The sequence below is a fragment of the Tupaia chinensis genome, unplaced genomic scaffold, assembly GCF_000334495.1.
Source record: "Tupaia chinensis unplaced genomic scaffold, TupChi_1.0 Scaffold149090_1, whole genome shotgun sequence".
Taxonomy (NCBI): domain Eukaryota; kingdom Metazoa; phylum Chordata; class Mammalia; order Scandentia; family Tupaiidae; genus Tupaia; species Tupaia belangeri.
In genome coordinates, this window is record NW_006208936.1 from 728,838 (window position 1) to 740,252 (window position 11,415).

At 49.7% G+C, this 11,415-nt stretch overlaps 1 protein-coding gene across 1 annotated transcript in view; it reads left to right on the top strand.

The window, feature by feature from the left end:
* The window catches only part of ECRG4 (ECRG4 augurin precursor), a 17,716-nt gene extending 9,816 nt beyond the window's left edge, over positions 1-7,900 (top strand). Inside the window, 2 exon segments of the mRNA XM_006170859.3 lie at positions 1,404-1,549; positions 7,532-7,900. Of these exon segments, the coding sequence (XP_006170921.1) occupies positions 1,404-1,549; positions 7,532-7,693 (308 nt within the window). The 3' untranslated portion in view covers positions 7,694-7,900.
* The last annotated feature ends 3,515 nt before the right edge of the window (positions 7,901-11,415 follow it).

Consider the following 11,415-nt stretch of genomic DNA (forward strand, 5'->3'; position numbering starts at 1 on the left):
GCCCTATAGCAAAAACCTCTCCAAAAAAAAGGAAAAGAAAAAGGAAAAAAAAGACCAGCAGATCTGAAGGGCTTACTCTGCGGTGTGTGGGCCAGTATTTTCTTAGATAAATATTCTTTTGTTGTTGTTGTTGTTAAAATGTATTTATTCATCCATTTATTTTAATTTGACCAGAGAGAGAGAGAGCGAAAATGAGAAAGCAAGCCACCAGGTCCCTGGTTGGCCATGTCCAGCGCCTTAACCACCACACCACCTGCTGGTCCCCTCTTTTTTTTTTTTTTTGCTAAATATTTTTGCCGGTTATTGAAAGTTGGTTTTCTGAAAGTTGTCAGTGTGGACTGAAAAATAAAAGCCGCAGTGCTCCAGTGGTAATTGAATGCTCTTTACTTTAGACTATGAAGCTCAGAGCTCGTGTCTAAAGGTAAAGCAGCCTCGGCTGATGGGGAGGCGCGGACTGGCATTGTGGCGCTGGACATCCAGGTGGCCATCGGGGAAGGGCCTCGAAATAGGAAATCATTCTTATTACTAACTTCTGCTGTAAAACGCTTCCTAAGATAAATGTGGCAGACTGCAGCAAAACACCGTGGAAATCGAACAGTCTGGGCGTCACGTTACTTATTACTAACTTCTGCTGTAAAACGCTTCCTAAGATAAATGTGGCAGACTGCAGCAAAACACCGTGGAAATCGAACAGTCTGGGCGTCACGTTAACATTAGGCCGTTGGAAAAGCCATGGTGCATTTTTCTGGTTTTCTACGCAAAAATGCATCGTGACTTTTCCCACAGCCCAGATCAGCTACATCGGTTGTATGGTCTGCGAATGTCACTGTCCCTCCCCCAGCTCTCGTCTTCACCTGTAAAGTCCCACATCCTCAGGAGACAGACTTGTGACCACACGTGTGATGTGCCTTTTCACCATTATTCTCACCCTCGCTTACTAGGGATTCCAGTGGCTGAGGTCTGCCCCCCAGCGCAGAGCCCTGGAGCACTGACTCCTGCAGTCCCAGATCCCCAGGGACCCCTGCTCGTGCCTGGGGCTCAGGCAGCCCCTGTTGGGGCCAGGAGTTCCTGGGGAGCTCCCAGCAAGTATCCCTGCAATAACAACCCCCTGCAAGGCCTCGTTCTGTCCCAGATCTGAGGAGGCTTAGGGCTGGGTGGCTGTGACGGTGTTCTAGGCTGTTCTGTCTAATAACAGAAAGTGCCTGAAACAGAGGTTTATCCAACGCACAGTCAGAAGGTCCAAGGTCCGGGTCTGTCTCTGGTGGGCGTCCTGCGGAGTCCCAATCCCATCGTGAGGGCGAGAGCAGAGACGAGTGTGTGTCTCTCAGTTTCTGTCTCTTCTTCTCTCTCCTTCGAAACCCAGCAGGAGTCAATGGGGCGGTGGGGGGAGCACGGTGTGTAAGCCAAGGCGAAAGTGGCTGTGGACGAGAACAAAGCCAAAGAGTTCCTGAGCAGCCTGAGGCGGCCGAAGCGGCGGCTGTGGGACCGCTCACGGCCGGAGGTGCAACAGTGGTACCAGCAGTTCCTGTACATGGGCTTCGACGAGGCGGTGCGTGGGGGCCTGGCCCGGGGTGGGGCCGGAACACAAGGCTTTGCTGCAGCTCCCCGAGTAGGAGCCCCACTCTAGGCCAGGTGCCATCCGAGCACCAGATCCCATGACAGCCGGGCAGGGACGGGGGCGGGATTTTCCACCAGGACTTCCTTGGTAGGGAATCCAGAGAGGTCGGGAGCCAGAGCGGCTGGGATCTAGATTTACAGGCTGATTTTCCTAGGGGCCCTCTGTTTCAGTTCTGCCAGAACCTTCTTAAAATAACTCACAATTCCTCCCAAACATTTTCAGTTTTACCTGGGGGAAAACACACACACACACAAAACAAACCAGAAACAACCAGATTGTTGTGAGAACCCATGAGGATAATGGAGATGAAAAGTGACTTCTAAGCAGAGCTGAGTCTTTGCAGATGTTCTGGGAAAGATGGGTCCGTGCACTTCACGGTAAAGAGGGCTGGCGGTCCTCGTGCCTGGGTGGCATTACTGGCCCAGGTAAGGGAAGGTAGCTGCAGGGGTTAAGCCATAGACCCTGCTTTACAGAGTGATGGACAGGGCTGAGCTCCTGCTGTGACCGTCAGAGGGACACGCTTACCCTGCCCCCACCCCAGCCAGGGAGCAGATGGGTTTTCAGGGCGACCTCTCCAGCTGGGGCGGCAGAGGTGTTTTGAAAGCAGGCACGTGATTGCTCTAGAGCCACGGTCCACAACGTTTTTGGCAGTAGGGACCAGTTTCATGGAAGAGAATTCTTCCATGGGCCAAGGGCGGGGCGGGGGGTGGTGGTTCTGGGAGGGTTCAAGTGCATTGCACGAGTCCCGCACTGTATTTCTATTACTGATGCATTGTAATACGGTGAAGTCATTATACGACTCACCATAGCGCACAATCAGCGGGAGCCCTGGGCTCGTGTTCCTGCAAACTTTCCAACTGCATTCAAAGCCAAACTGGAATTATAGGGGCCACGAGTGAACACTGGGGTTTTTGACACGCTTCAGTGGGGGAATCTGACACCCGCGCTGATCTGACAGGAGGCGGAGCTCAGGTGGTGATGTCAGCGAGGGGGAGTGGCTGCAGATCCAGACGCAGCTTCATTGGCTATCCCACCACGCACCTGCCTCATAGCCTGGTTCCTCCCAGGAAGCGAATAGCAGTCTGTGGCCGGGGTTGGGAGCTCTCTGCCCTGGAGGGTGTTTACAAAATACTGTTATGGGTGAAAAAATGTTAAACTCTTAGACACGTTGTTTCTATTGGCTGCATAAAATGGAATCATAACTTCCCTCCCGCTTCTAGCCACTGGGCATAGCGGCTGTCCTAAGTGCTTTTTGCTACCTGTTTATGTATAAGTGTGAGTGTGTGTGTGTGTATGTGTGTGTATTTTTGTCTATACAAATAGCTAAAAACTTAAGCCAAACTCTGGGCCAGGCACGTTCTTCTTCCTGGGAACTTACTCAGCATTCGCAATTCCCGAGGCAGGTGGCTTGCTTCTGTGTACTTAGTCCTTTACGTGGGGCCACATTCCGCTCCGTGGAGTCGCGGGGGCAAAAATGGAATCCTGTGCTAGGGTCTTTAGGAACGTCAAACTGCCGCTCCCCCCTGTCACATGCGAGAGTACCGGTTTTCTAGAACCTTCAGCAACGATTCATGTTCACATTAAAAGTTAAATATATATATTTATTTACTTATTTGAGAGGAAAATGCTACATCACCGGTTAGTAACTTGGATTCCGTTAATGGCCATCATTAAAATGGGCCTTAAGGATTTAACATAGGAAAATGGGGAGGGGCCAGCAGATTGCATGGTAGTTAAGGGAACTGGACTACCACGTGGCCAACTGCTGTTCAAGCCCTGGACCTGGTGACTTGCTTTCTCACTTTCCCTCTCTCTCTCTTCCTCACTCTGCCCTCTCTGGTCAAATTAAAAATCAATCAAGCAATCAATCAATAAGCTAGTAAAGTTAAATAATTCTTTTTTTAAAAAGGAACATGGCTAAAATAGTATCTAGTGACAAAACTAGAGTAACGATCAGAGAAGATTCTAGTAAAGTAGTCCAGCTGGGGTGGTGCGGCAGTAATGTAATGCTCTGCAGTGCCGAGGCCGTATGTGGAGGTTGTGGGTTCGAGGCCTGAGGCCTCCCAATGTGAGCTCAGTGCACGTGCATGCCTGTGGTTCTGGCTGGAGGTAGATCGCGGCACGGGTAACCCCCACCACCGCCTTCTTCAGGGAAGACACAAATAAATAAACCCTGGAAAATGATGGTAATAACTGGATATTCATAAAAAGGACTACAAAGAAACACAAAGCCACTAATGGTGGTCTTTGGCAATAGAATTATACGACCCTCTTTTTCTGTGTCCCTTTCATGTACAGGTTTTAAAAATATGACTCTGCATTTTTTCTCTATCCATAAACATTTTTTTAAATTATTGAAGGTAGAGGCTGGCATGTGGCATCGTGGTTAAGGTGCTGGACTCTCATAGGGCCGACTACAGTTTGAGTCCTGGACCTGGTGGCTTGCTTTCTTGCTTTCCCTTTCTCTCTTTCTATCTCTCTCCCTGGCCAAATTAAAACATAATAATAACAAATGTAAATAAATAATTCTTTAAAAATTTATCTAAAGTATATATTTTAACCCAAAATCTCAAACAAGCTTATACCGTGGCAAAAGCCAAGGAACGAGATTAATTCACAATGGCAAAAAATGTAGCATTATGCAGAAGGCCAGCTGGAGATGGAGGCAGAGAATCCACGTCTTTCTCAAGACAGAGGCTGAGGGAGGGGCCCAAGATGACCAAGACCGCGGCCCGGCAATGGAGGCGAGGAGCTCAGGTCACACCCTGCCACATGGCACAAGCTGGCCCACCACTCAGCCAGAGAAGTGGCCACTGAGCACCTTTACGTGGGGCCACATTCCGCTCCGTGGAGTCGCGGGGGCAAAAATGGAATCCTGTGCTAGGGTCTTTAGGAACGTCAAACTGCCGCTCCCCCCTGTCACATGCGAGAGTACCGGTTTTCTAGAACCTTCAGCAACGATTCATGTTCACATTAAAAGTTAAATATATATATTTATTTACTTATTTGAGAGGAAAATGCTACATCACCGGTTAGTAACTTGGATTCCGTTAATGGCCATCATTAAAATGGGCCTTAAGGATTTAACATAGGAAAATGGGGAGGGGCCAGCAGATTGCATGGTAGTTAAGGGAACTGGACTACCACGTGGCCAACTGCTGTTCAAGCCCTGGACCTGGTGACTTGCTTTCTCACTTTCCCTCTCTCTCTCTTCCTCACTCTGCCCTCTCTGGTCAAATTAAAAATCAATCAAGCAATCAATCAATAAGCTAGTAAAGTTAAATAATTCTTTTTTTAAAAAGGAACATGGCTAAAATAGTATCTAGTGACAAAACTAGAGTAACGATCAGAGAAGATTCTAGTAAAGTAGTCCAGCTGGGGTGGTGCGGCAGTAATGTAATGCTCTGCAGTGCCGAGGCCGTATGTGGAGGTTGTGGGTTCGAGGCCTGAGGCCTCCCAATGTGAGCTCAGTGCACGTGCATGCCTGTGGTTCTGGCTGGAGGTAGATCGCGGCACGGGTAACCCCCACCACCGCCTTCTTCAGGGAAGACACAAATAAATAAACCCTGGAAAATGATGGTAATAACTGGATATTCATAAAAAGGACTACAAAGAAACACAAAGCCACTAATGGTGGTCTTTGGCAATAGAATTATACGACCCTCTTTTTCTGTGTCCCTTTCATGTACAGGTTTTAAAAATATGACTCTGCATTTTTTCTCTATCCATAAACATTTTTTTAAATTATTGAAGGTAGAGGCTGGCATGTGGCATCGTGGTTAAGGTGCTGGACTCTCATAGGGCCGACTACAGTTTGAGTCCTGGACCTGGTGGCTTGCTTTCTTGCTTTCCCTTTCTCTCTTTCTATCTCTCTCCCTGGCCAAATTAAAACATAATAATAACAAATGTAAATAAATAATTCTTTAAAAATTTATCTAAAGTATATATTTTAACCCAAAATCTCAAACAAGCTTATACCGTGGCAAAAGCCAAGGAACGAGATTAATTCACAATGGCAAAAAATGTAGCATTATGCAGAAGGCCAGCTGGAGATGGAGGCAGAGAATCCACGTCTTTCTCAAGACAGAGGCTGAGGGAGGGGCCCAAGATGACCAAGACCGCGGCCCGGCAATGGAGGCGAGGAGCTCAGGTCACACCCTGCCACATGGCACAAGCTGGCCCACCACTCAGCCAGAGAAGTGGCCACTGAGCCCCTGGGACCACGCCATGTTCTCAAACATTAACCTGTGTTCGTTTAAAGACATAGGTTACAAAGACCCTCACACCAGGAAATTGGAGTCAGGAGGCATGGCGTGGTGCCCGAATGCATTTCCAGCGTCCCTGGGGTTGGGGCGCAGGATGCACTGGCCTCACCTCTGGAGAAGCAGGCCCTGCAGCCTCCAGCCTGGCCTGCCCCGCCTCCCCAGGCTGCCTCTGTGGGCCCGGCCCCTGCGCCCTCACACTGCCTCTCTTGTGGCCTCCTGAGCATTGACGTGCAAGTTCCAACCTAAATTCATCTAGCACCTTCACCACCAGCCCAAACGAGAGCCTGTCATCTAAGAAGCAGGTTAGCAGTGAGGACCAGGGCCCAGGCCGACACCTGAACGGGGCTGCACTCCCCTCCTCATTGCTAGTCCTGTTCCTCCCGCCTCCTCATCGATCAGCGGCCTCAGTGTCATCCTCAGGAACTGCAGGCCTCTGGGAGGCAAGGATGTGCTGCCTCAGAGGCTTCCAGTCCCAGCAAGGGGCGGCCACCTGCTGCTCATTTCATAGTGTCTCGGGCCAGGCCGTGTTGCCACAGTCACATGACTGCACCCACGGGGAAGGTCCCGGCTTTCACAGCCTGGGGTCGCCCTCTGCACGCTGTTCGTGCTTGTGCGTACCTCTGACCCGGTTAGCAGAGGCTGGGGGTCGGTCTCCGTGTGAAGACCCTGTGGGGGCTGCCAGTCTCTCTGTTTCGCGGAAGAAATGAATGTAGTGTTTGGAGGCCAGGAGGTGGCGTGGTGATTAAGGCACTGGACTCCCACATGGCCGACTGTGGTTCAAGTCCTGGACCTGGCAGCTTGTTTTCTCACTTTTCCATTTTCTCTCTCTGCCTCGCTCTAGTGAGCACACATGTCCTATAGCAAATTAAAAATAATAACAAAATATAAAATTAAGTAAATACATCTTTAAAAAAACAGTGTCTGTGGAACGAGTAAGTGCAGCCGTGCAGGCTCCGGCCTCCAGCACAGGCATGAGCCTTGCCCGCAGAAGGGCTCAGAGAGCCTGGCCTGGCGGTGCTGATCCACCATGGCATTTATGCAGCAGCTACTACACCTGGTACAGTGGCCCAGGCCCTGCCGTGGGATGTGCGGACGAGAGCCACCCCCGGTGAGCTGTGTGTGGTGCGTGAGGGCCAGCCCAGGGTGATACTGTATTTACCACATATCCTTTTTTATTTAAAGAGACATTTTTGCTATAGGGTGTGTGCACTTACCAGAGAGACAGAAAGCAAGAAATCACCCCCTGGGGGGATGGCTACAATCCCTTGCCCTCCATTCTCCTCTAGGGATCTTGGGCACACATGCACACATACCCAGCATGAGTTTTAAGCTACCGGGTCCAGGACTTGAACCACAGTTGACTACATGGGAGCCCAGTGTTGTAATCATTATGCTATCCCAAGATGTCCCTCTGTTTTATAGCAAGGAGGACAATGTTTAAGCCCAGGGCACACTGAGAACTAGCATGGCAGGTGTTTTCGAAGGGATGCCAGGTGATCCTTCGGGAGGAGCCAGCTCCATCAGCATCCTCTGGTCGGCTGACCTCTGGCAAAGGGAACATGCAGAGTCGCCACAGGGAAAGGGCCCCGGGGGGTGCCTGAGGGGCGGCGTGTCCATAAATCGACTCTATCATCTTCCTCTTCTCCAGAAATTCGAAGATGACATCACCTACTGGCAAAACAGAGACCGAAACGGACACGACTACTACGGCGACTACTACCAGCGGCACTACGACGAAGACGCGGCCATTGGCCCGCGGAGCCCCCACAGCTTCAGGCACGGCGCCAGCGTCAACTACGACGACTACTGAGCCCGCCTCGGCGCCAGCCCCAGGAGCCAGCCCCGCCTAGGTGTGCCCGCGCCCCGGGCTCCGGTTTGCTTCATTCCAGCAGATCCCCACCCACTCTGTGACGAGAAAGGAAGGGTTGTTACCAAGGGTTCTGCCTTTTGATATTTCATGTAAGCACCCAATAGTGCCTCTCACTTAAAAGTAGAAATAAAAGCATTTTATTAAAAAGAGAAGTCTCAGAATTCACGGGGGTGCAAATGAAGCTGGCGACGTCTCTCACTGAGCTGCAGCAGCACCTGACAGTCCTCCCGTCCTCACCCCAGCACCCCACCACCCGGGAGGCCCCCAGACCAATCCAGAGGCCTTCCGCCTGTTAACACTGAACGTGGGGTAGGAACCGGCGGCAACCTCCAGTTAAATGACCTACAGTTACAGAACATGGTTTGGAGGGTTCTAATCACCACAGGACTTCTGGGTTCCAGGCCCTGCGCTACGGCTAAACCTGTTTAATCTTATTATCCAGGAAACAGAGTGGATAAAAACAGTAACAACCCTTCGTGGCCAGCAGGTGGCACGGTGGTTGAGGTGCTGGATTCCCACATGGTCAACTGTGGTTCGCGTCCTGGAACCGGTGACTTGAAAATCACACTGAGTGCATGTGCATGCACACCCCAAATCCCAAGGAGAATGGAGGATAAGAGATTGTGTCATGGCCATCCTCCCAAAGGGGTGATTTCTACTTTCCCTCCTCTTTGCATCTCTCTGTGAGCCCAGGCATTCGATGGCAAAAACACTAAAAACCAGTAACACCCCTGAATTTGGTTGATTTCAGAGCTGCAGTTATCGAAAGTTTAAAAATACAGTCCTGTTCAATGAATTTAAAAAAGACTTGAGATGATATTTCACTTTGTGAAGGAAAGGAGGAGAAAAGTGGGTGGGGAGAGGGAGACGAGGGGCAGGAAGGCGCTGAGAGCCATGGTGGGAGCAAGTCCAGTCCCCATCCTCTGTCCACTCACGACACCTGGGCTGCTCCTGCCTTCGGGCTACTGTGAGTCCCGCTGCTGCAGTGCGGTGTGCAGACATCCGTCCACGGGTCTCCAACAGTGCTCTGTCTGTGGGACCCCGCCAAACTGCAGAGGCTGGTGGGAAATGAGACGAACAGCCTGGGGGGGGAGACTCAGCTACTTCGGGGGTCACAGATGCCTCTGACAGTCTAAAAGACTGGCTCTTTTCCTCAGGAAAACAGGCACTTTCTGTAGACAGCCTCTGAGACATTCGCGCATTCCCAAGCCGTAGGTGACAAGCATCCCCGGGCTTACAGGACACACTGGTCTCAGATCAGCCACATTTACAGACGATCGTAAGTAAAGGCCATTCTGTTTCTTCCTTGGGAACTCTTATAACTTTCTTTTTCATTTTTTTTTTTTAAGAGGTTTTTGCTATAGAGCAGATGCACCGCCAGAAAGACAGACAGAGACAGAAAGAGAGAAATCACCCCCCAGGGGGGATGGCCACACCACAATCCCTTGCCCTCCACTATCCTCTCGGGATCTTGGGCATGCACGCACACGTGCCCGGCATGAGTTTAAGCCACCGGGTCTGAGACTCCAACCGCAGTCAACTACATGGGAACCCAGTGACATAGCCATTACGCCAACTGCTTTCCCTTACTTTCTAAGAACATTCTAGTAAAATACACACAACAGAAAACTTACCATTGTACCCTTTTTCAGGGGCACACTTCATTCACGTTTTTGCACACCACCACCACCGTCTCAAGAGCTCCCTCATTGCAAACAGAACCCCTGTCCCCACTAAACTCTAACTCCCCAGTCCCACGTCCCCGGCCCTGGCAAGCACGGACCACCCTCTGTCGCTGAGTTGGGCTCCTGGGGAGCGTACAGAAGCGGAGCCATCCGCTTTGTCCTCCCGTGTCTGACTTCCTTCACGGAGCGCAATGCCCTGGGCTCCAGCGTGCTGTGGCACGCATCAGAAGCCCTTTCTTTCTGCAGCAGAGTAACATTCCACTGTACATTCGACCCCATTCTGCTCGTCCACTCATTTGTCGATGGGCCGACACTGGGTGGCTTCCACCTTTTGACTGCTGGGACTAAGGGGGCTGTGAACTCGGGTTTGCAAACATTCTGTCCTTGCTTGCATATGGCAATTCTATGCTTAATTTCTGTATTTGTTTTCTTTTCTTCTCTCCCTCTCTCTCTCTTTTTTTAAGGTTTTCGCTATAGGGCCCATGAGAAGAGAGACAGAGAGGGAAAGTGAGACCCCCAGGGGCATGGCCACACCACAACCCCGTCTCCATTTTCCCGTCCCCATTTTTGGCCATGCACGCATTTGCACCAAGCCCCCAGGTCTGGGACTCAAACCACCATCAGCCCTGTGGGAATACAGCTGCCTTAACCACCACGCCATCTGCTGGCCCTATGTTTAATTTCTTTAGGAACTCCCATACAGGAGCAGCACTGTTGTACATATCCACCCTGCCAGCTTTTGCTTCTTTTTCCTGACTCCACTCCAGGGGAATGTTGAGGAGGGAAGGAGAGAGAGGTGAGGAAGATGGCTTTGATTCATCCCTAATCTTAAAGGAAAAGCAGTTTTTGTGTTTCCATTCATGGGTTTTGCTGGATTTTCTTTGTAGGTGTCCTTTTTCCCAGATAAGAGCATTTCCTTCTGGGCCAGCCGTGAAGGCACAGCAGCAACGCAATGTTCTATGACCCTCAGACGGTGTGGGAGGTCACAGATTTTCATCCTGGGGCTTTCCTGCAGGTGGAGGTGATTCACCCCACTGGGGGTGAATCACAGGGTCCCTATTTGGGGTGCCTGTCTCTCTCTCTTTCCTTTTTTCATACATAAACTTACAAAAATAGAATTTCTTTTTTAAAATGTTCTAAGAAACCTTTAAATTTTTAATGTTGTCTGTGGATGTTCCTTTAGTGAGATAATACAAGTTTTGCTTTTAAACCCGTTCATTAATATGGTGACATCTGTGAATAAAATTTCTCATATTAAGTTGTAAGAATTAACCTAACTTGATAATGTTTTATCTTTTTAAAAATTAACTGTTGGGCATTGTATCCGCCTAATGTTTGTTCAGAACTTTTGCGTTCACTTTCAGGAGTAAGACTGGAATCTTCTTTCTTGTTCTCTTTGGGTCAGTTTGGGTTTCAGAGTCCTGCTGGACTCAGAATATGAGTTGTGCATGTCTGTTTTTTTGTGTAAGGATGGTGAGAATAAAATTATCCTGAGTATTTGGTAGCATTCAGATAAAGCCACTCGGATGTAGTGTTTACTTTATGGGGAAAATGTTGACAATGGAATATATATATATATTTACAGTTAAAGGATTTTTCTGATTCTGTGCTTCTCTGAGTCCGTTTTGCTAAGTTCTTCCTAGGAAGCCATCCGTTATATCAAAGTGCTGAAGAGTGCTGACAACTGTTCTTAATATCTTTTCTATTTTTTTCTGTAGCATCTGTGATTATGTTCCTTTTTCTATTCTAGTTAATTTGTACCTTTTTTTTTTTTTGAGAGGTTTTTGCTATAGGGTGCGTGTGCTCGCCAGACAGACAGAGAGAGACAGAAAGCGAGAAATCACCCCCCAGGGGGGATGACCACGCCACAATCCCTTCTCCTCCATTCTCCTCTTGGGATCCTGGGCATGTACGCACATGCGCCCGGCATGAGTTTTAAGCCACCCGGTCCGGGACGCAAACTGCGATCGACTATGT